Here is a 25,839-nt window from a genome sequence, read left to right as displayed (position 1 = left end):
GACACCAAAAGCTTTATGCCTACCAGATGCCAGGCATTCTATCTCTCTGGCCCATTCCATGCCACTCTTAGAGTCTAGCATTTTGGTGGTGGGAACAGCACATAAAAGCTACCTAATACAAACAGCCAAGGGAGAAAATTGGCACTGCTGTCCAACACTACTGTGCTAAGAACCCATACAGATACTCCACCTCAGTACACAGACACCAAAATGGATACCCTGCTCCCCCAATAAGAACTATGAAGACAACGTACCCCATACTGGTAAGTCATGGAAATCTCAGCTCTCACCTAGGACTGACTGATGCAATTGTCTCCCTGGCCTCCTTTACCTACTCTGTCCTGCCTTAACTATCCTGACTTCTACAACAATTGCCCATAATAAGTGTTGGGGGAGGGGGGGACAGATATGTTGGCACTCCAGTTTCATGACATTAGAACAATACCATACTGTTATCTCCCCTATTACTGCTGGAGGGGACACAGGAAGCACAACTGCCGTCTGGGGTGACTATAGTCATCCCATTCAGACCTGTGCTTTTGCTGGCCAAGCACCCATCATGCTTATTGCCTTGTAAACTCAGAGCCATATAAAACAGACCCATCAAACAAAGCAATATCCATTTCATTTTGGGGGGGGGGGGGGGTAGACAGATCCTGTCCAACATCACATGCAGATCTCTGACAGGCATCTGCTCTTTGATGGTCTGGGACACTACTCATTACTGCCATTGTGTCTCCTTGATCTCTGCACAGGCAGTCATCCAACAGTGCAGAAGCCAGAAAGAGAACTTCCAATGTGTTATCAGTCTCCTGCAAAACGTGCAGCATGATGAGCACCAATCTTTCTGTTCAGGGCTGCCAACACTCTCATTTTAGCCAAGCCCCTGCAAAATCACAGGTTACTAACAACATGAGAAGAGCTCTTCTGGATCAGATCAATGGTCCATCTACTCCAGCATCCTGTCTCACACACTGGCCAATCAGATCCTTTGGATGGCTCCTGGCTCTAGGATTCAGAGGCTTAGTGCCTCTGATTGTGGAGGTTCCTCGCAGTCACCATGGCTAGTAGCCACTGATAGACTTGTCCTCCATGAATCCCCTTTTAAAGCTGTTTACTCCTGTTGCCATCACTACATCCTCTGGCAGCAAATTCTACATTTTAATTACTCTGGGTAAAGTACTATTTCCTTTTGTCGGTCCAGAACCTACTGCCCATCAGTTTCATTGGACGCCCTCGAGTTCAAGTAATTTGGGAGACGGAGAAAAATTTCTCTTTGTTAACTCTCTCCACCCCATGCATAATTTTATAAATCTCTGCCACATTCACCCTTAGTGGTCTCTTTTCTAAACTGAAACGTTCCAGATTCTTCAGCCTTTCTTCACAGGGAAGGTGCTCCAACCCTCTAATAATCTTGGTGTACTTTTTCCAGCTCTGCAGTGTCTTTTCTGAAATATGGTGACCAGAACTGTACACAGAATTCCAAATCAGGCGTGTGCACCATAGACCTATACAGGGCTGGTTTATTCTCAATCCCTTTCCTAATAATCCCTAACATAAAGTTTGCCTTTTTAACCGCTGCAGCACATTGGGTTGACACTTTCATTACTCAACAGTTGTCAGGCTGGCAAAAGCATCTGTAGCAGGAGCATGCATGAAGTTATGGTCTGCCAGTAGAATTTACAAACGAACAGGAACCATAACAAAATGAGGAAGCTGGGAACTGCATTCATCTGACCAGTTCACCTGATGCTGTTCAGTAAGTCTGTGCAGTGCTCAACAGCTTTGTGTGATTCAGGTTTCAATGACCAAGCTCAGTTCCCAGCAATTGCTTATTTCACACTTCAGCTATTTTCGTCATGCACTTCACCCTGGGAAGGAGCAGAGGGAGTGCTTTCAGGGAGGGAAGGTTACACACAAGTATGTTCTTGGACGAGAGGGAAACGGCCTCCAGGTCGGACATTACCCCATATCACTGTTGGCATCTGACAAACCATGCAAGTCACATAAGGGAAGGAAGCGTAGCAGGCAGGCACAGATGGTTCAAAGGCCACTCCATTAAATGGGACCAGAATTGAGCCCTCCTCCCATCAGTGCAGAAGGGAGACGATACGTGGGAGCTTACAGCCCAAAACGATGGGCATGAGGGAATGACTACTGCTTTTTGCTGCATTTCATTCCTGTGCACCGAGTTGAGTAAGTGGGTGGAGAACTACTCTCGAGTGCACGAGGTGTGGGTTCTACTCTGGCCTCTGCCTTCTGCTTTGCTGACGCTCTGCCTGTCTAAGCAAAAGGGAGCTTTGACGCCTAGCCAGCGTCCCACTTCCTGGCAATCAAACCCATGCCTCACAATTGCCACAGCAGTGCTTTTCCACAGCAAGGTATCAGGGTGTGACAAGATTTGTGTATGGCATGGGTTCCTGTGTTGCTGCCCCACTGTTTGTGCTTCTTTGTCAAGTGATGCAGGGCAGAAAATTTTCTGTCCCACATATGTAAATATAGTCTGTCCAGGCTGTTGTGCTGCAAATCAATCATGTTAGATATGCTAAATATAGAGGATATGAAACATTGACAAATTCTGTAGCTTGTCTATAGTATATTTGCCTTCTGTTGCTAACATTTAGATTTAAATTATTTATTTAAATTGGGAAAAATTTGATCACTGCCTGTGTCTCACTCCAGCCAGCAGCCAGACCCTTGGCAAGACGGTTCTTAGATCACCCATCAACATTGCCTGTGCTGAGTGAGCTACAGGAGTGAGGGATTCAGGTCAACTCATGGCACTGGCCTCTTTGACAGTAAAATGGTCAGCTGCTTTCTCCCTCCATCTTCTGGTGCTCTGCATGTGGACAGTGGCACCATGATGTTTAGAGCACCATGGCTGCAGAGGCAGGTGACTGTTGCTCTGGCGGCTCATCACCGGGGGGGGGGGTGTCACTGGCATGCCGCTCCTTGACTGGGTAATGTTGCCAGGGTTGCACTCTTTATGCAATCTGAGCCATAGTGAGGAGTGTGTTACTTCCCCTCTATGGAATGGCCACAGGATATCGACTAAGTGTTGTGGTGGCACCAGGGTCTTAAGACTGGCTTCTCATCTACTGTCTTGCTAAATATTCCACAACTCTTTAAAAAGTCATCCAGAACGCTAAAGAAAAGATTGTGGCATACCTTTAATCCTTGCCATGGCAGGCTGGTTCTGTTAAAGTACATCAATACATATCCTAGTGACTCCATATCATCACGACGACTGTGAAGGAAAAGGCAATTTAGTACTTAAAACATTATACCCTCATTTGTCTGAGGACTTAGCAAAGGCCTTGACAAATTTGCTCCGGCACTAGAAGCCAGCCCAAAAATTAGGAGCCATGTTCATTTTTCAGCATTCAGGATTTTGTATTTTCATAACCAAAGGTTCTAACTATTGCTACCACAGTTTGTCATAACATTATAAAAGCTATGATAAAAGAGGTTAATAGAGGTGTAACCATGGTTGTTATCACCATAACAAAAAAAGTAATTAAATTAATGCTTGGGGGGAAATCAATTTAATTGACTATTCGAGCTAGTGAAGAAAACAGCTGTTTAAGAAATGATTTCTTCTATTATTACTGAATATCGTAAATTAAATTTACATATAAAAAAGCAATGACAAGAAATTTAAACACATTTATTTATGTCATATCACAGAACATTTTAATGCAACATGATAAACTTTGGGTTGGGTCCATCCAGGGTTCTCACACTTGGCAAATTCCTGTCATTAAAGCCCTCATTCCACATGGCCTTTGTCCATGCAGTTCCCATGATCCCAAACAGCTTTTTTACTGGCCAAAAGGGACTCTTTTTTCATCAGAAGAAAAACTGACTGGATTCAACCCTGACTGGATTCAACTGAGAACTGCTGGCATACCCCATATTAAAATCACTGCTGAAAATACTAGGCACCACCATGAAATTTCTATGCTCCATGGTGACCAAGTGCCTAGGATTTGTCGAGCACTGGCTTAAAATTCAAAAGCTAAAATCATTAGCCAGTTTCCAAGACCTCAATACACAGCAAGAGTGCAAGTTATTTTGGTCAGACTTGCAGAACCATACAATCATTACCATTTAAGTTAGCTTTTCAAAACAAAACAGGTTTACTTGGATAACTAAACAATAAAAGCTTTACGATCTGGCACTGGCCCTAAGGGGCAAGCTTCTTCCCCTCAGTCACCATACCTGTATGTCTTCAGGCATGCACCCCACTCCTGCCTCTCCAGTCAGCTAGTTTGATGCCTCTGGCCACTGCTGGATTTCTGCCAGCTAATGTCATTCTGAAATACCTCCTTCCTCCTCAGCCTGCCTCAAAACTGTCAGGAGTTAGCTTTCCCAAAGGGCTTCAGGCCGCTGGACCACTTGTCTACTGCACAAGTTAGCTCCATAACTGCATAGGGGGGAAAGGGTCCCACTGGGTGCAGGGGCTGTCCCCATGGTGTTCCTGGTGGAGTTGCTGTGGATTCCTCTGAGTAGCGGGACAGGCAGAGAAATATGTTTGAGCATTCAGCACATATGATTCACTGGCAACTCCCATTTCCCATAAGGGCTAAGCGAAGCTTTTATTGTAGATGATTGTGTGAAATTCACTGCCACATGGTGTGGTGGTAGTCTTTAGCTGAGATGGCTTTAAAAGGGAAATGAACAAAATCCTGAAAGATAAAGGTTCAATGGCTGGATGGTTCTATGTTCAGAGGCAGGTTCTGGTGGCTGTGGGATATAGAAGTTTTACATCTTTTCCTGCTTGCAGGCCTTCTGAGCCATCTGACTGGCCACTGTGGAAAACAGAATGCTGGACTAGATGGTCCTTCACAGATGTTTTTATTCAACAGCAAGACAACCTAGTCTGACTCTAACCAACTTTTTAGTAATTAAATGAGTGGGTGCTGGATACGTATTAAGCTAACTGTTTGAATCCAAGAATGAGCAGTTAAGTCCATTTGAAAACTAGCACCTTATTTTCATAGGGACAATGTATGCAGTAAACAGAGTTCAGTGTTTCTAATGTTCCATGGAGCCCTATTTCAGAGTACTGCTCAATTATGTTTCCAAATACAAGAATGCTACAACCAGTCATAGAATTTAGAGAACCAGAGAAGGGAAGTACATGTTCTTCCTGTCCAAAAAAAATCTGTTCGCACACAGTTACAAGAGACAAAAGAAAGGTGGTAGTACACTACTGCACCAAGATGACTTTGAATTAAGAGATGCGATAGCCTGGGGGGAAATTCATATTATGAATTAGTTAAATTATTTAAGATTTAAGGTCACAATGATTTCTAAGAATGTAGTATAAGGATGGTACAGGAATAATGGGAATAATTTTATCCACAATGAAATATACTGTATGTATGATAAACAGGGTACTGTTTTTAAGAAGATCCCAAATATTTATACCTTTCAATATCAGTAAAGAAATGGCCTTGGACACTCACCTTTGTTCAATGCCAAGATGTGCATTGATGCTGGCGTATCTGGCTGTACCAGTGAGATTTTTATCTTCTCTATATGGTATGTGTTGCCTTGTCCTGTTGTCCCGGTATTTTTTGGCCAAACCAAAGTCAATAAGGAATAACTTAAAGGGGGAAAAAATGAAATAGATTAAAGTCTCCAGACAATCAGGGTGGAAACCACACCTTTGAAGTGTATATTTATTCATATTCAAAGCAAAATCAGAATTTAAGCCTAAATAAGCTGTTGTATCAATTCATAGAGACGATAGTCAAATAATCCTAAATCTTCCCCAGTAGGATGTTCTAGAAAATGCTATTTAGTCTTCAGCCTATTTAATAACTTTAACCTCAGAATATGTAACACTTTCCTATTATGCTAACTAGTAGGAAAAAGGAGAATTTTTATATAGGCTTAAGTTTGCTTTTCTGCTGTTTACATATGTTAGCAGTAATTCTATCCATTCATCTTTTTCAGCATGCTACATTGGTGCTACTGTGTTACAGTTATGAAAAGATCCAGCAAACCATCGCTCAACACTGACTGCTCATCATTCCAAAATTTCCATTATGCTACTATGGAATGCATCAAGTTCAGGTCATGTGATCAGAGACAACTTTCACTGAACTCAGCTACTATAGAGAACATCAGAATAGGCTGACAATTGAGCCAGCTTAACATATATGTCTAACTCTCGAAAAGCACCAGCTATTCTGACTACATTTGTCCATTATTATGACTCTACACTCCCTACCAAAAATCTACTCCTCCTAAAACACAGTAGATAACATTACAGTTAATTAGGATATAAGAACTAGATGTACTTTCTAAAAAAAAAAACAACTAGATCCAAAGTAGTTGTCATTTTCAGGCTACTTTTGTCTTTGAAAAATGTACCGTCTTATCAAATTTACTGGGTGTCTATGGTTCCCCCAGAGAAGCTGAGGAATAGACAGATCCAAAAATGAGGGTGGAATTTACAGATAATTAAGCAAATGACATAAGTCATACGTGGCTGTAGATGGAAGTTACCTAGCCATTACAGTCGGGTGACTGGAAGAAAAATACAAAATTCCGGAATAGTTGATCCTAATTAGAAAATGCTACAACCTGTAATCTCCACTTAAATCTCAAGCAATGTTTTAACATGAATTTAAACTGTTCACTCTATCTACTAGCATAAATTGAACTATGATTATTAGCTTATTTTATTAATGCCTGTAGGTTTCATAATATTTTGGCAGTACGATGTATTTGGAGAGTAATCAATAATTTCTACAACCAAAGTAAATAGGAGTTTTGTGGCACTTCAAAGACTAACATAATCATATTCTTGTGTAAACTTTCACAGGCTGTGGCCTGTTTCTTCAGATGCAATGACTGAATAATCACTACGCTGCTATTTTAAGTAGGGGGCATAAAAACAAAAACATGGCTGAGGGACCAAGAAATGTAGGAAGTACAGGATAATTACAAAAATTCAAACCTAATCAAGAAAAATACAGAGACCATTCAGCAGTTATGATAAACTAGTTAACACTTACAATGAATGGTGATTCCTCAGGTACCCTTCTAAAATTATCATAATGGAAAATTCTATAATCAAAAGCTTTACTACTATTACTACTATTGTATACTTGATCAGCAGTAATCAGCAGTAATAAATACAACAGGAAGCCAGAGCTCTTGATCTGAACCAAGAGGATCTATCACCTAAAACAGATAAAGACCCCATCCCACCTTTAGTGTGCATATGAAGTAAAAAAGCCTCCTTTTCTGCACAAGTTTCTTCAGATGTCAAGACACTAATTATTGGACCCAAGCAAATCTTGTTCCTTAATTAAATCTGTGTCATAATATATTATAGGCTGAAGGATATGATATTGTGTGGTGCCTGTGCAGATGACCAAGCATCTTAACATTCTTCTGATAACTGTGAATAAAAGGGCATTTTAATGCATGACAATAGTGATTTGGGAGCTGGTGGCACCAAACTCTGAACTATCTATCAATTCTTATTGAGAACTTATGACCCACAGACAGGGAAAAAGTGGTTACAAGAAAAAGGCTTGTTTCACTATATCCCGTCTCTCTGCTGTAATGTCTCTCTGATCCCTGAATTGTAGTATGTCTCCCTCTACTAAGGAAGGATGTTACCAGGCAGGGCAAAATTTGAGTCCAGTGGCAAAATCTGAGTCCAGTGGCTTCACAAATGGATATATGGATTTCTTAGTACATATCTCTTAGTTTGAATCAGATGCCCATGTTAGTCTAAAGTAAATTTTATGAAGCTTTCTAGAGAAAGAGATCAGGTCCACATTTCAACAAATGAAAATGCTGAATAATACATATCATGTACAGCTGGTATACATTAACACTTCAGAATAGAAAGTTCTCTACAACTACATTGTAGCTCAGTTCTCTGATCTATGCACAATAGTTCATTAAGTGCTCCAATGGAAACATACAAAAGATGTTCTTATCAGGCCTCTATTATACAATTCAGATAAAGCATCAAAACCACTAACACACGAGAAAGTAGAGTGGGTCACGACTGCCGAATCCCTACCTGAAAGGCATTTTCCCCCCAAACATTGTACTGTGAAGGAACAGGGTGAATGATCACACCAAGATCTCCTACATCCAAAGGCAGAGCATGCACACTTAGCAGGCACATATAAACCTGCACTGCATATCCTGCTTCTACCTTTTTATTAAATTTCAGAACACAGGCTATTCCTCTAGAATACCACATAAAACATTTGGGCAGTTAAACAATATCTAACTTAGTTCACATGTAAATGGAGAGAAAAAGAACCTTACAGTTAAACAAACGCCGCAAGGAAAAAGGTCTTAGTAATGTTACATGTTTGCCAAGTATGTCTGAATAATGCCAACATAAGGTGTTTTTTGCAAGTCTACATGTTTCTGGAAACAAAACAAAAAAGCATATGAGTTTGGGATTGAGGTTGGAATAGGAGACAGTTTCAGACCTGGTTTAATCCTGAGAAAGATGGGTCCTGAGAAGTACTAACAGTCATGCTTCTTTTCCTCTTCCCCACTGGAGATTCTAAACACTGAACAAACAATAGAGGGTGGCAGTGCATCAAACAGTATTGCTTACATTGCAACAATGGCTGGCGCAGACAGGCAACACCGAGGCGTTAGAGAAAGAATAGGGTAGCCAAATGCCATCCTTCTTCCACCAAGCACTACAGTTTCCAGAAGAGATAATATTAGAAGAAAAATTTTTGAAAGATGTGGCAAAGTAAATTTTGAGCATGAGCCACTTCAAAATGACACTGCCTTTAACAGGGATAGCAATGGCAACTTTTGGCTTTAACAAAAAATAAATTTGGACTTCATGTATGGAAGTATCCTCTGGCTCCACAAACTGCCCTTCCCCCAAAAGATACATAGGAAATTAATCTTCAGTAAGGAAGAGGTAGAAGGCATTTAGTCACCTTAAGTTTACTTTCATAAGCATGCAGGGCTTATTCTAACAGAGCTCAAAGATCATCTTATGCTAAGGAGTAAAGTCACTCCAAAACAAGAAATTAAGAATCAATTTGAAAAATTCAGCATTCCAATTTGATACCTCTACATGTTAAATTAGCTGATAATTTAAAAAGTTACTGGAACAAGATTACCATACATCCTAGCTTTTTTATAACTGCAATGACTTAAAACAATGTATGGGAAATACAAAAAATAAAAATGTACTTCCGCTATAGGAAGAAAACTGCAAAGCTATATCTAAAAGCAAGCTCTTCTAAAGAGGGGCAGCTGTTTACACAGATCTGAAGCAAAATTTGTTTAAATTCTGCTTAGATTAAACCAAGGGATTTATACTCCTATGTCCAGCATTATTTGGAATGTTAAGTTGAAGCAGGTGCCCACTAGTTAAGTATTTGGCACTGGTCCTAAATAGCTTCCTGGAAGTGAAACACAGAATCCAGTTTACACCTTCCACCTAATAAAGCACAACAGCATATTTCAGGCCACTTAAGAAAAACAAGGCACTGTAATACCAGTTCATTGTGACTTTAAGGAATGTGGAGAAAGGCCCCCTTCACAAAAGAAGATAAATTGGAAAATAAAACTGGTTTAATTTTCCTAGTTACATTTCCAGCTCTTGCTGGAAAGTTAAATAATTTATTTGCATTATGGAAACAGAATATTTAGAGTATGAAATTTAGAGATAAATGAAAGCTAACAGAAATAAGATTGTAGAAAAATGTTTCACCATTTAATTTCATAGCTGCAAGTTCTTCCTTCACCCCCACACCTCTCCAAAGCTTCTTCTAAACTAATGTGCTGAACTTCTTTAACCAGAATTCAATAGTTTTTTTGGTTGTTGTTCTAAAAGTAATGGCCCCAAGTTGGCATTCATACAGGCAAACAAAGGTAAACATTTTATAGCTAGCAGTATCTAAAGAGTAAACATTCAAACGGCCTAGGAAGAACCCATGTGGGAATCTTGCTCCCAATAAAAGTATAATCACATACATTTGTCCTGCACTTATGAATTTCTATTTTACAGCATGCTTACTGCATTGCCAATGCTGCCTGTCTGCCCAAGCTCCATGTAGAGTTTAGCAAATTTTACTCCCAAAAGCTATTTAGAAATAATATTTTCCAACAAAATTTCAAAAAGAAACATGCATCTCCACCTAAATTAATGATGAATCAGCCCATTCTGCCCACACTTAAAAGTCCAGTAAAAAAGTTAATAGTTTAGGTCTGTAATTGTTAATCTACAACTACATCTTCAACTGCACTCTGAACTTCCATAAGCCTATGGAAGTGTAGGAAACTTCCATAAGCCTATGGAAGTGTAGGAAGCAGTTATTATCAACAGGCATGTAAGCTACTATTAGGAGCCAGTGGTCTCATAATAGATTGGTGACAGCCAATTTCAAGATTTTGGAAACTAGTAATTGAGGTTCAACCATGCTGGCATAATGTAATTCACAACAGGAAATCATAGTATAAGGTAAGCAGTGGTATTGCAATTCACCGACTTGGAATAGTCAACAGTATTACTGAACAGAGTGACCGTGGGTACTCAATCACAAGTTGGTTAACAATTATTTGTATCCTTAAGTTCCATAATTAAGATGGACAAAAGCTGGGACTGCAGCTCACGTCTGCATTTAGCAGAATGACAGATATTCCCAATTTTTGGCAGATAACCACGCTTAGCAATAACAAGCAATTAACTCAAGATGCACAGCATTTCCATGAGCTGCCATTCTCAGAGGCATTATCTTTTTGTTCCTTCATGCAAAAATGTATTAGACTAACCTTATTACAGTGACGCCCGATACCCATTAGGAAATTATCTGGTTTAATGTCTCTGTGTATAAAATTCTTTGTATGCACATATTCAATTCTACTGATCATCTGTAAATAGAAGAAAATGGTCAAGACTTAGATTTGAATACCAATACTTTTCAGACATATTTAAGTACAGTTTAGCAATAACCTATGACAAAAAATGAGTAACAATTTTGTAGCTAGTTATTTGCAAGTAATCCCAAAGCAGCCAACATTGCTAATGAGATTCGTTCGAATGCTGGCTATTGTCAAGAAACTTGTCCAACTTGCTCTCCAGAGATCAACAGGATTGAGTTCCTTCATGAACAGACTGAATATGTTTAAAGGGCTTCATTACGTATAGTCAGTGCCATTCCTGTTATTGACTCGATCGGAAAGTATAAAAATAAGGGGAATTTGGACTTTACACCACAGGATGAATTGGAAAGTCAAGATTTACTAGGTCCCCACACTTCGACCAATTCTTTCTAAACTCTATGGCTTGGATCCTATATCCTAATTTTGTGTGCATTCCTGTTGGGCTATCCTCTGCTGTGAAGAACCTTTCTCATGCTTGCATAAGAGCAGTGATGTTCAAGGAGCTCTGAAGTGCCCAGTGCAAAGAACACACTGCTGTGGGGCCCAATTTCCTCAGTGGTCAGAAAGAAGGACATGTAGGACAAGGCTCCAAGGTCCAGGTCTACATATTCAGATATCTTCTGAATAGCAATATGACATTCTCAAATTAACTTGAAAGGTAGAATTTATTACTGATTTATTGTGCAGCTTTAACCAACTGTTTCTACCTAGAACAGCTAGTCTGCTGCGACTATCAAAGATTTATTTCAGAATAAACGAGAGTGCAATCAGTCTTCAACAGGCAAACTTTTCATATGGAAGTTACAAATATTCTTATATTAAATATTTGTCACGCTTGGGCTTGAGGGAGGGGTCAAGTTGGCCGTGGATAGGATCCAGGATATTTAGCTGAACAACCGCAGGTTAGGTTCGCCTCAGAATTGCTGTCGGTCAAGTTTATTTCACCTTTCCACAACTGTGGTGGTTCGATAGAGTTCGAGTGGATACGGCCCCCTCCTCTCCGTCTGTTCTCGACCACCCCCCCTTCCTCCCCGGCTTCACCTGTTTCTATCCTTTATTTGTTCAGCATCAACACCTGTTCCACCCACTACCCACTTCTTAAAGCAACCGAGCCACCAGCCTGGGCTCCAGGAGATTCTGGTCCCGTTCCTCCACCTACCAACCCCTTCTCCAGCGGTCGTGTCCCTGACATCCCGCCCAATCTGCCCCGCACCCTAGCCTCCCCTCCTTTCTTGGGACTTTCGCCCCTCTGCGGACGTAGGGCCAGTATTCCGGGACCTCCTGGGAATGGTCTAGGGCTGGACTCCCATCTTCTGGCGAGTGCTGTCTGGGTGGTTTCCTGCATAGTCGGGAGGGGGTTGGCGTCGCCCTCCTGACAAAAATGGCCATTCTGTCAGTGGTAATTACCACAGGAAATGGCTTGGGTGACTGGTATTCCACATTAAACAGTGCAAACGAATGCAGAAATAGTTAACATTAATCTATCTCTCATTCTGAATATGGCCCCAGAGTGCACATCAAAAAACATGCAAACCAGGGTCAGGTACAGAAAGGAAAGATGTTTCTACAACCAGGGGGGATCCCAGGTTCGCAGAAAAAAAATGCAATGGGGGGGGGGGCAAACAGGAAAGTGGTCTGTGCAAGGATCACAATGAATTTTTTAAAAATGTGAAGTGAGACTGCACAAGTGCTACAAGATTAGCAGCAGCCTGACTAGAGATGGCCTGGAATGAAAAACATGTTGGGCATGCTTTCTGCTTCAAGACCAGATCACTCCCATCATCCAGCTACAGATGCTCTTGGCTTCAAGACAAGTCCTCCCTGGCTGTAGGGGGGCTTATTACGGGGGGGGGGGTCACAGAGCCTAGCAAAGAAAGGAATAATAGGATGCTCCCCCCAGTGCCTCTCCATATTACTCTTAAATGCAAGAATCTACGCATTTGCAAACATCTAGGTCATAACTCAGTTCCAGAGTTGAATCTTCATGCTACGTGACCCTGCAGAAAAAAAGTTATCTTTTGTCTGCCTAATTTAACTTGGCCTCAATTCCTCATCAATTAGTTTGAGATAAGGCTACAACAGCAAGCTGGAACTAGATTAGGGAATGTGTGTAGCAGCATTATTATGAGTGCCTATCCTGGGCAGACAAGCACATGGAACTTCCTTCTTTTCATTAATATACTGAATGCAAGACTACAAATAAGGTTAAATATGAAGAAAAAACCTAATATGCTTGAATGGCTGTGTCAATCATTTTCTGTAATGCTGCTCTTGTACTATACACAGCTATTATCACTTCCTTTCCCCCCCCCCTATGTGGGTCAAATATTCACTAGAGTACATGAAATATAAAGTTGTACAGTCTGACCTACTTGGAAGAATTATGCAAAAAGCACTTTCAAGCACTATAATTTCCCTGGTGTCACAAATGCACATACCTGGTCTGCTAACATAAGTACTGTTTTCATTGTGAATCTGCGAGAACAGAAGTTGAAGAGATCTTCAAGGCTGGGTCCAAGCAGATCCATAACTAGAACATTGTAATCTTTCTCTTGACCATACCACCTGCAAACAAGCAGAACTTATTACAATCTTTTCAACCTGATTTTCTCGTTTTATTAGTTCATCTGCCCCAAAATGCTTGGCAAATGCATTTCTTACAAAAATGTTTAGAAAACCCAATGAATTTTGCAAGTTTTAAAAAGAACCGATATTGTAACAGTTGGTCACTATTTAAAATAAATTGAGACACATATGATAGACTGCATCCAGTATCTTGGTTTTAATCAAATCCCTAAGGGCAACAGCAAAATAAGCAACAACAATGAGCTATAATTTCCTGGGCACTTTTGTTACCTGTAACTGTCCTGGAAAGTAACAATAAAACAATAATACCTTTTTCTGGAAGTGATATTACAACCAAGGCAGTTTTAGTTTTATATGCAACAATCTTCAATGATTTATTTGCCGCCGCCCCCCAAATACTCTCAAGAACCTAAAAAAACTAGCACAGAACTTTGATCTAAGGGGGGGGTTGGTACAGAACAGGGGCTTTCATACAAATGGGGATTTCATGAACATACATATATCTTTCTGTTAGGAGTAATTATGCCTGCCACTATTGGTGGGTGCCATTTTTTACTTCTATTCTTTGAAGAACTATACCAGAACGAGAGAAGGAAGCAATGATTTCACCGAGCTTTATGATACTACCACATACCAAATGAGATTTGGCTACATGATGACATCTAAAGTTAGCAAAGTCAAAACAGAGTGACAACAATGCTTCTCATCCCTGCTCTAGTATTTTGTTTAATGAACAGATGAACAATATGACTGTTGCCATCAGTAAATATTAAAAGTATTTAGGCGGCCCTTTAGAAAAATTACTGAAAAGAGAAGCCCTTGTTCACAAGCAGTAAAATCCAGAGGCGGATGGTTCATTTCAGCTCAGCCCTTCATAAAAGCCATGTATGAGCTACACAGTGGCAATAATTGGTGCAACCCAACAACTGATCACTTAAAAACATGTGACCAACAATGTCCTTAGAGTTTAAAAAAGCTAAAGACAAAGAAAGTTGCATACTGAGCAACCCATCACAGGAAAAGCTCTAACACTGTACCCATTTTAAAACACAATAATGACTTCTCTGAATAGCAGATGGTGTTTTACAGGATGAAGTTTCAAGGACAAGACCAACATAATTAGCTTTACAGAAAGCCAAAGTAAGGGGAAAATGTATACAATACGCTTATACTGTACTTGAAGACACACCTTACTGTAATTATTTGCTGAAAATTTTATATACCAGCAATGTATCTTTGCTGATTTTATAACAACCTTTTAATATGTGAAAAGATATACATATATTTAAAAATCAGCAAAGACATAATTAAAATATAGTATATATACAGTAAAGTACATTCAAGTATAGGAGGAGGAGGAGAGGAGATTGGATTTATACCCCACCCTTCAGTTGGAGTCTCAGAGAGGCTTACAAACTCCTTTCCCTTCCCCTCCCCACAACAGACACCCTGTGAGGTGGGTGGGGCTGAGAGAACTCTGACACAAATGGCTCTTTTTCAAGGACAGCTGTGCCAGAGCTTGTGACTGACCCAAGGTCACATCAGCAGGTGCAAGTGGAGGAGTGGGGAATCAAACCCGGTTCTCCCAGAATAGAGTCCGCACACTTAACCACTACACCAAACCAGCTCTTCACCAAACTGTGCTCACGCCAACTGTGATCTAAAACAAAACTCTTAAATCAACCAAAGAAAAATCATAGAAAGGACACAAAGGAGTTAAATCCTAAAAAAACTGCTTACAGAGTGAGTTTATGGAACCTATTTTGCCACCATCCTTGGCCCACTTCATCCCCGTGTCCCTGAAAAGCTGCTTCATGAGGTCTGGTCCTGACAAACAGTGCAGGATGTGGTACACAGCAGTGTTTAACCCTTCTACCCCCACCCCCAACCACGTTGCATCCAATGCAGTTCCCAAGCATCCCCCAACTCTGACGCACTATGCTAGAAGCACAGATGGCTACAGGAGACAAGGAAAGCTGGAAAAAATTGAATATGCAAACTTGCTATATCTACAGTTCTTTTAAATCTAAGTCACCATACTTCTTGTCTCACCTTCATCAACCAATGCAAAGTTGTAAAAATAGGATTACTCATTTTATCCTCATAACTTCTCCACAGGGTAAATTAGGCTGAGAGGCAGTAACTGACCGGAGGTCCCCCCAGTTTGCTACACAGCTGAAAGGGGATTACTCTGCAGGTTTTGCTAACTCAAGTCCACAACCTGACTACACTACATTAAGTAGTTCAAGGTTTTGGTTTTGACCTTTAAGCAGTCTGGGACCTTTTGACCTTGAGCAGTTTGGGACCAACATATCTGTGGGACTGCCTCCTCTGGTATACCCCTGGGAGAGTTATGCTCTTCACAAAACAACTTGCTGTTGGCCCCCAACCCTAGAGATATCCAGCTGTCCTCAAACAGGGCTAGGGCCTTTTCAGCCCTGGCCCCAACCTGGTGGAACTTTCTGCCAAATAACATCAGGGCCCTGCAGGATTTCATGCAATTCTGCATGGCCTGTAAGGCAGAGATGTTCCGCCAGGCATTTGGTTCAAGACAGCGACAGCTTATGGCTGGCACTCTTCCTGGATCTCCTGAAAGATCTAATTCCACCCCCACAATACCTGCCACTGAGGTGCGTTGTTTTAAATGCTAATATTTTTAGTGAATTAAGGCTGATGATTTTATAGATTTTAACTGATTACTGTATTACGTTTTAATTTGTAAATCTGCATTAATTTCAGATATATATATATGTTGGTACCTGCCATGACCCTACAATGTAGGGATGGCAGGATACAGGCCTGTAGCTACAGTGGGGCATTTTGGAGTCCAGCCCCCCAACTTTCTGCCAGGGCCCCCCAACTTACCACCTTCCCCAGGCCTGATTTATTTCTCACGCTCGCCACTGCCCAGTGGCAAGCCTCACATCACCCTTTCTCCCCCTGGTAACTTGCTTTAAATGGAACATACGGGGGGCCTAGCACACACCTGCACTGCAAGCCACGAATTCACAGCTTGGAGTGCAGACGCACAGCCCCACGGCTTGGAGGGAGGACAGGGGCAGGGGAAAAGCTGCACTGGCCAGAGGGACCCAGGCTCTGTGACGCCTCCTCCTAAACTGAGACCCCCTCCTCACACACAGCAGAGACCCTGGCAGGCCTGGGAGGAAGCTTCCTCAGGGGACCCCCAGAGTCCTAAGTTGACCAGTGTCCCTCTCTCGCTTGCAGGCAGGCTCCAATCCCCCAGAGTCCTGCCAGAAGGCCCACTGGGGTTTAGGAAATGGGAAGGTGGCGCGGAGATCTGTGTTTGGTGACTGGCTGGACCCCCTGGCAAGCAACGTGGAGGCGCTGAGTGCACAGGCAATAGCCAGGGGTCTTGCTATGGTGATGCATGAGACATCCTCAGCCAGGGAAGGGGGAACTAAGCCGGGGGCTGCCAGCCCCCAGGTTGGAACCAGAGAGCTAAGCTTGAGTCTTTGGTGAATAGTCAGCCCCCACTGAGGCGAGGAGAGCAAAGCACTGGGGGGGCTGATTGGTAATCAATAATTCAAACTGCATTTGGCCATGTGTGAATTTCAGTGCCCCCTACTTTTTAAAAGCCCCCCCCCAATTAAAAAATCTTGGCTACAGGCCTGGTGGTGAGATATAAGTCTAATGAAATAAATCAATAAATAAATCTGTACATTGCCTACAGCCCCACAATCGTGAGGATTAGGCGATTCAAAAATGTAATTTTTCTGTTCTGGTATTTGATTACAACTGCGAGAATGTTATATGCACAGTGTTGGAAACAAGAAAGAATTCCAGAATTAGAAGAATGGATACAAAAAACTTTGTTTATGGCAGAGATGGATAAAATTACAAAGAAACTGAATGATAAAGAAGATCAGGAATTCTACGAAGAATGGAGAGACTTTAAAATTTACCTAGAAAAGAATTGGGATGTGAAACATAATTTACTATACTTGGAACAATATTGAAACTAGACTACGATGTTATCTCAAGATGTACTGGAGTGACGAAGGGGGAAACACTGCGGGAAGCCACTGGGAGGGGGGGAACAAAATGGGAATATGGGTATGAGGTTGAGAATGAAATATTATTTGATTGATGACATATTGATATTTCTATGGAAAATAAAAAAAAAATTCAAAAAAAAAAGTAATTAAATAAATGAAGTAGTTTAAAGACAAATACAGTATGTTATTTCTCCCTTTGTCAACCACTAAAGCCCCTTCATATGCCCCAAGAGATAAAGTACCAAGTGATTGACTGAATTCAAGACACACTGACACAATCAGTGCTAAAACAAACCAATCACACATTGAATAGAGTGTTAAATCCATCAAAAGTGAGCTCTGATTTACGAAAGCTAGAATAAATCTTCTTAGTCTTTTAAGGTGCCAATAGACTTCTGTTTTATTTTACTATACTACAATATACTAACATGGCTACCTCTCTGTTAATCTCATGACCTAGAAGCCTTACTGATCTTTGATACAATCAATTTTTCATTCTCATTTGAAGTGGGACTAATTTCATCACACAACTCACAAGATCAATACAAATAGACATTTTATTGCATTTGGGCCATGGCCCCAAACTCAGAAGCCAGTAGCAGGTACACAAAGCTAATCAAGGACCCGGTACTGCACAAAAGCCAGATTTCAGTTCATAAAACAACTATGAGAAGACTAGACATGCAAAAACTAGAGCCAGGCAGACACGCATGGAGGGAAGTGAACACAGGAAATGAACAGCTGTTTATACCAAATAGCTGTCACCAAGGAAAAAGTCTTTCAGAGTTTTTAGAAACCTGCCCAGCACAATGAACTGTACCAGATTACTTTTTGTGAATTTGGGAGTTTTCCTGCTCTGGCTGTCAGAATTAAAATCATTTTCTAGTGACTCACTGTGCGATGGTAAGCAGCTCCACTTCCACCAAGAAACTTGATGTATGTAGCATTTTGCAATAAGCACAAGCAGTGTTTACTGAATACAGGAGGAGGCAGAGCTATGCATGCATGATGTTCCCCAAACTTAATTAGTATTCTTCAGATGAGGAAGTTTCAAATGTGAGCCAGGCTAGGGTGCTACCCAACTGGAACTTGACGTAAAAAAACATGGAAAGATGGTTTAGCCTAGGAGTTCCCAGCAGGGTGCAACTGGCCACCATGGCACCCACCAAGTGTTTTAAGAAAGTGGGCCAGACCAGGTGAGGCTTTTGCCCTTTTGACTGGCTACTGAACAGGCCATGCAGATTTTAAAAAACACTGGTTTGGCAGCAGCTACCACACCACAGCTCAAGGATCTTCACTGTATGACTGAAGGTAAACTGTGGTACCACTGTGTGGGTGGCTACATTTCCTTCAGAAGCCATCTCATGGCTGTGCCCACCAAGTATCAGAATTCCAGAGATGCCTGCACACACAAAAAAGTTATATGCTCCTGCTTTAGCTTAAGTAGTTTGATTTTGCTATGAGCTACAGAGACTTTAACACGCTTGATCAAATAATGATCATGAGCACTGTGCAGGATTAGTCTGGGAAACATAAGCAGAATCGGTTTCAATTGTGTAGCAGTGCTGACAACGTATTCATTATGTTGGCTGAAAGAATATGGTACATATAGCAGTATTCTCAAGAAATAAAAATTACCTAAAGACTCAGATACTGCACTGTATTGTCATATGAAGGGCTGGAAAAAAAACCTGAAAATTTTATGGAAAAATCTTCCAACTTCATTTTTCCCCCCAAGGCCTTTTTCCCCCTCCAATTTTTTTGATGGAAATTTTGAGGAAGTACTGAGAAAACACCTATGAAATATTTTTTTTCTTTTCAAATGAGTGAAATATTTTTAAGGACAAGATGGGAATGCAGTAAACATATACAGCTCTTAAATCCAAGAAACATTTCTGCACCTAGACGGATATGTAATCTTCATAACGTTGCTTTTCAACTGTTGCATGCCTTCTGTTGTTCTTCTGACCTGACTTATAGCTGACTTTTTCCTCTTCCCCTCAAACCACTGTGACACATATCCCCGCAGCTTGGGTAAATAGTAGCTTATTGCTCTACCTTGCAGGAGGGAGAAAAAAAAGATCAGGAGGTGGGCATAAACTGCATCAAAACCTCAGATAAAAACTGAAACTCTAACCAATAGCAAAAATTAAGGTACATCTGCTAAGACAGCATAGGGTGCATCAGCTTGCAGTTTTCTCTCAAGCATTTTTGGTATATTTGCAATTTTGCTTGTGTAAAACTAAGGCATTTATAACTTTTAAACTCCACAAATGTCAAATATAGTAATTTTCTATGCTGTTATATATGATGACTTTTATATTGTTAAAGCAGGAAAACTTGTTTAGGTTGGAGAAGACAGTAAGAATTGCATGTATTTCAATTTTTCCCCAAATTTCTGTTTTTCTGAGAAAAACATTTTTCTCATGGCTTCAAGATTTCCATCAATTTTACCTCCCTAATAGCTGCACCATTTAGCTGCACCATTTAGCTGCATCTATGCTTCTGTTGCACTAATACGCCATATACAGCACAGAAAAAACTGCTAAATGTTATAGCATTATAGTGTTACACTAATACAGCAATTACTTGTTTTAAAATGTGGTGCACAGTGGGAAAATGACTGCTGTGAATTATGTTTACACAAAAATGGCACCATGTGGGGTGGGGCCTTTGCAGGGCAAGAACATGTGCACCTTTCCACCCTGACAGTGTGGTAATACTCTTGGACTGCACTCCAAAAAGCTTGGGAAAAAGCAGTTTTAGGAAAGAGTTTGCATTGTCCATGTGCAAAGGGCAATTAGAACATTGTGTACATGCTCAACAAAAAAGAGCACTCCAGTTTGAAAACCAAAGAGGAGGAAAACGACCATTGGACACTTACCGTAAAGGGTCCTCCTCTGAGGACAGGAGGACATCTCCATGGGTTATTCCCACCGTGCCTTTAGGGAGGCAGGAAATAGTTTTTTCCACTTCCTGTTGGAGCCTTCAGAATAGCCCATCTTCAGTTCTGGGACTCCGAAAGCAGTGCCTGTAGCCTGAAATAACTGGCCTTGCCCTATAAAATATAACTTTGAACATTAACCTCAACAAATAACAACCCAACTCTGTAGGATAGAAAACCCCAGAGTGAGAACAATAATAAGAAGCGAAAGAAGAGTCAGCACAGAAGAAGAGAAAACAGAGAAAGATGACAGTGGGAGGGCCGAGATGTCCTCCTGTCTTCAGAGGAGAAGGGCCCTTCACAGTAAGTGTCCAATTGTCATTCTCCTTCTGAGGTGGAGGACATCTCCATGGGACCTCCCCGAGCAGTGTCCCTCATTTGGGTAGGTCATCATCTTCCTCCAATGCCACGGCGTGCTGAAGAACATTTCTCCCGAATGCTACATCTGCAGATGCCACTGTGTTGATCTTATAGTGCCTTGTAAAGGTAGAAATGGAGGACCATGTAGCCGCTTTACAGACTTCCTCCACCGAAGTTCTGTTAGAATAAGCTGCGTTGGTCGCTGCACTTCTCAGCGAATGTGCCGTGATGCAGTTGGGAGCCTCGTGTCCGGAAGCCCAGTACGCCTCTACGATGCAGGATTTCAGAACCTGGACATCTTTTCTTCCTTGCACGGAGGATAAATGCCGATGAACATGGACTCAGTCTTTCTCCCAAGATCCCGTCCTTGGAAAGTAAATTTTGAGGGCCTTTTCACATCTAACGTATGCCAGAGATGTTCCTTAGTACGCTTGGGATAAGGACAAAATGTAGGTAAGCATATTTCTTGTGATCGGTGAAATCTGGAGTCTATCTTGGGTCAGAAAGTAGAGTCCATGCGGAGCACCACCTTACCCTTGTGGAACATGCAGAAGGAGGACTTAACTGACAATGCTCCGAACTCGGACACTGTCCGTGCTGAGGTGATGGCAACTAGGAACAACGTTTTCATCCTCATCCATTTCAGTCCCACCTCTCTGAGAGGTTCAAATGGTGCTTTCATGAGAGCGTCAAGTACAATGTTCAGCCTCCCCATTGGAAAACGCATTTGTGGAGGAGATTTGGCCACAGTCCCCTGCAGAAACAATTGAAAATGAGGATGCTTGGTAATCTTGAAACCCTCTAAGGAAGGTAGAACTGTGGATAAAGCTGCCAGTTGTCTACGGAGAGTAGAAGCTTGCAGGCCTGCATCCAGTCCTTCCTGCAGAAACGGAAGAAGAGAAGCTACAGAAGGAGACAGTGGATCCACCTTTTTCCATCTGCACCATCTCACAAACGCCATCCAGGTGGTGTTATATATGCAAATCGTGGAGTTCCGTCTGGATGCCATGATGGTATCCATGACCCGAGTGGAATAGCCTAACACTGCTAGACTGCTCCACTCAATCTCCAAGCGGTCAGACATAGCCAAGCCGGATCTGGATGCCACACCAGTCCCTGTGAGAGCATGTCCAGAGACACTGGTAGTATCAATGGTAGAAGAATTGACATCTTCTGCAGTGTCAAGAACCATGGACATCGTATCCATCTCAGAGCCACGAAAATGACCTCCACTCTGAGTTCCCTGATTCTGCGGAGCGTCCCGGAAATCAGAACGAATGGTGGGAATGCATACAGCAGGCCCGGAGGCCACTTTGTGCATCCATAGCCTCTGCTTCCTGATGGAAGTACCTGGTGAGAAACCTCGGTAGCTTGTGGTTCAAGGGTGACGCAAACAAGTCCAGTATTGGTTGCCCAAAATGAAGCACTAGCTTGTCGAAGAGACCTGGATGGAGTGCCCATTCTCCCTCCTGTAGTGTCTCCCTGCTGAGCCAGTCAGCCTGGGCGTTCTCGATCCCTCTGATGTGTTCTGCCCTCAAGGACGCAACACTCTTCTCTGCCCAGAAGAGAATCTTCATTGCCTCCTTGTGCAGTTGACAGGATCGCGAGCCGCCCTGCTTGTTGAGATGAGCCTTGGCAGTCGGAAGAGACCTCTCGTTTGTCGTTTGGTGACCAAGTCCCTTGGACTGGAACCCCTGGAGACTGGCGTCGGTGAACAGCTCCTTGATGTGACATAGTAGTTCTTGCCTGATGTGAGGTTGTTCATGTGCGCCCACAAAGAAGACTCCTCTTTACTTTGAGGGGAACCTGCAGGTTGACAGCTCACTTCTGCATGATGTCCAGTTGATGGGGACGAAGAAACATCTGCAATGCTCTGGCATGCATACAGCCCCATTGAATCATGTTGACGCTGGTGATCATTAAACCCAGGAGTCTGGCCAACTCCATGAGAGCTGAAGACCTGCTGTTGTAGACCTGCGTGGCGAGGGCCTTGATCTTCTGGGCCTTGGACGTCAGCAGAAACAGGGCGGTGCGGGTGGTGTCGATCATTGCACCCAGATGCTCCAATCACTGGGACGGAATAAGAGAACTCTTCTCGATGTTGATTAAAAAGCCGTGATTCCGAAGACACTGCAGTGTCTCTTCCGTGTTCTGGATGGACTCCGACCGTGAACTGGCCCGGACCAAAAAATTGTCTAAGTACGGATGGACATGAATTCCCTGGCTCCTGAGATGACTCACAGGATTGATGATCAATTTGGTGAATCGTCTGGGTGCTGTGGACAGACTGAAGGGGAGAGCTCTGTACTGGAAGTGTTGACCGTAGATGCAAAAACGAAGATACTTCTTGTGAGCAGATGGAGATATGCCTCCGTGAGATCTATGGAGGTCAGGAACTCGTTGGGAGATAAGGAGTCCGCTACCACTCTCAGAGTTTCCAAACTTTCCATGCGGAAATGTCGCATACGAATGAATCTGTTTAAGAACTTGAGATCCAGAATCACTCTCCAGTCCCTGTTCTTTTTGGGAACCATAAACAAGATAGAATAGACTCCCCGGCCTCTCTCACTGAATGGAACTGGTTCGATGGCTCTGATGCTGAGAAGATGATGTATGGCTGTGTTGACAATGGATCTCTTACTCATAGATTTGCTTGTCGGTGATTGCAGGAATCTCTCTGGCGGCTGCTGCAGAAACTCTGACTATCCCTGCGACACGACTTCCACTGCCCAGGCATCCGCCTGAGCCTCTAACCAAGCCCTGGCGGAATGAAAAAGTCGTGCCCCCACCGGCCCCCACCAGCCTGGCATAGTCAATTCTGTTTGGACTTGGACTCCCTGTTGCCTCTATTGTTCCTGTTGAACTGGGTTCTCTGGAAACGAGGGTTGAAGGAGCCCCGCTTGTTGGACTGCTCGCTTCCCAAGGGGGCTTTCTTGGGATCCTTTCGGAAGCGTGGCAGGGCATGGTGGGAATGAAAGGACTGAGGGTTGTGTCTATCCGTGAGTCCCAGGGATCTAGGCATGGCTTTTTTCTTGTTCCTGGTTTCGACCAGAATGCTGTCTAGAGCTTCACCAAACAGACGATCACCCTGGAAGGGATAGGCTGTAACGATAGATTTGGAAAGCGCATCCAACTGCCAAGCGCGAAGCATTCTCCTGGCTACAGCAGTAGAAGCCAGGCCCCTGGAAGCGAAAGAGATGATGTCCAAGGTAGCATCAGCCGTGAAAGAATCGGACTTGAGGGTGCGGGAAATCCCCTCCAGTAATGCTCAGTTGTTTTCTGGGATGAGCTGGACAAGTTTCCTCAACCAAACTATGGAGGCCCTGGCAGCGATGGAATCTGTCTGACCATCATGGCGAAGGATTCATGAATTCTTTGAAGAGTTGCTTCAAGCCACTTATCAGTTGCTTCCTTGAGATTGCCTAGTCCATCTTCAGACACTAGGCCTGCAGTCTCGAGAGCGGCCACGGGGGCATCCACAGGCGAAACCTGTAACAACTCGTCAGCATAATTAGGCATAGCATACAATTTCTTAGTGAAAGCGGGAAACTGCTTGTTAACCCCAGGCTTGTCCCAACTAGAACGTAGTTGGCGCTCGAAGAACTCTGGAAAGGGAAATACCTTCTCCGTGCACTCCTCAGGAGGAAAAAACTCCCTGTTGCCACCTGATTTGGATTTAAGTTTAGCCCTGGCTGCCTTCTGATATTCAGAAGCAGGTACGTCATGCAGCTCTAAAGCTTTAACTGCCTTAGTTAGTAGGTATTGATAGTCCTCACCCTTGAAAAATCTACTGGACTGTTCAGGAAGCTTCAGCTCCTCAGTCTCGTCCTCAGATAAAAGCTCACCCTCTTCCCTGTCTTCAATGGAAGAGGCATTAGATTCTAACTCCTTCCCCCATTGTTCCTCTGTGGGCCTCCTGGGAGGGGGAGGGGGAGCCTTTTTTGCTGCCTTGGTGGGTCAGCTAGCAGGGAAATTCATTGCAGGACTCAGGTGAGGGGTCTCCTGCTGTGGAACCTCGTGCCTAGTATTTACCTTGGCCATTTCCTGATGGATAGACTTGCCTAATGAACTCCATCAGCTCAGCAGGGTCAACCAAAATCGCATGGTCTGGGGGCTTACCCGTCTGTGCAGCACCTTGGGCTGGTTGCACCAGGGTTGGAGATGTGGAGAGACGTCCTGCTGTCTCCGTGGCTTCCGGGATCGCCCCTGCAAGAGATCCAAGGCTCAAGGCCGGGTCTCCAAGATGGCCGCCACCCGCCCGAAGGCGCGCCTGGAAAATGGCGGGCTCATCCTCCTCCGGCTGCCGACATTGCTTCTGGGCACTTTGTGCCGCCGTCTCTTCTCCGGCAGCCAATGTTGGGGGCACACGAGCAAGCCGCAAAGGCTGATCGGCCCCAAGGTCTTCTTGCGCTGCCGCCGATGCGGCACGCGCCTCTCCCTTGTCGCCCGAGGAAAAAACCGCGGGAAGCTCTTTTGCTGCCATAGTGGCTGAGAACTTGTATTCGGGTCTACGGACCCCTGTAATCTTCACTCCAAGGTAGGAGGAGAAGAAAAGGGAAGAAAAGAAGTAGAGGAAGAAGAAATGAGAACAGGCAAGGCAAAGGCTGTGAAAAAGCGAAAATGAAGGTAAACTCTAAAGTACAGCTAAGACTAGCTAGACTGTGCTGCTACTCCCTAATGAGGCAGGAACAGAACTGAAAATGGGCTATTCCGAAGGCGCCAACAGGAAGTGGAGAAAACTATTTCCTGCCTCCCTAAAGGCACGGCGGGAATAACCCATGGAGACGTCCTCCACCTCAGAGGGAGAACATGCATATGGAAGCAAACTAAGATGTGGGGAATGCTCCTGTGCATCCCTGTGCCAAGATGTCCCCAGCAGTGCTCTTTTCCTATTTTCAAGGAGGTTTTCACAAGGGAGTGTTCCAAAACATGCAGTCTGAAGTGGTGCAGTCCATTTTACCACCTCAGCAGTCAACTCTGATTTCCACCTCATTTCCCTGCACATATAAATCAGGCAGCAGACTCTTT

General features: G+C 43.0%; 1 protein-coding gene across 10 annotated transcripts in view; it reads right to left on the bottom strand.

Annotated features, from left to right (window-relative positions):
- CSNK1A1 (casein kinase 1, alpha 1) overlaps nucleotides 1-25,839 on the bottom strand; it is a 71,590-nt gene that overhangs the window by 34,978 nt on the left and 10,773 nt on the right. For 8 of the 10 annotated variants that reach the window (XM_015412648.1, XM_015412647.1, XM_015412652.1 and 5 more), the window contains exons 3-7: nucleotides 13,344-13,470; nucleotides 10,795-10,893; nucleotides 8,481-8,564; nucleotides 5,472-5,611; nucleotides 3,169-3,247 (exon numbers count right to left, since the gene is read on the bottom strand). In XM_015412648.1, coding sequence (XP_015268134.1) covers nucleotides 3,169-3,247; nucleotides 5,472-5,611; nucleotides 8,481-8,564; nucleotides 10,795-10,893; nucleotides 13,344-13,470 — 529 coding nt within the window. The remainder of the gene's footprint in view (nucleotides 1-3,168; nucleotides 3,248-5,471; nucleotides 5,612-8,480; nucleotides 8,565-10,794; nucleotides 10,894-13,343; nucleotides 13,471-25,839) is intronic. The other 2 variants (XM_015412654.1, XM_015412653.1) reach the window with 1 other exon arrangement.

Source organism: Gekko japonicus, unplaced genomic scaffold (genome assembly GCF_001447785.1).
Source record: "Gekko japonicus isolate JY-2015 unplaced genomic scaffold, Gekko_japonicus_V1.1 scaffold222, whole genome shotgun sequence".
Classification (NCBI taxonomy): Eukaryota; Metazoa; Chordata; class Lepidosauria; order Squamata; family Gekkonidae; genus Gekko; species Gekko japonicus.
The sequence above is the reverse complement of the archived record's forward strand: the minus strand, read 5'-3'. Positions and strand labels throughout refer to the sequence as shown.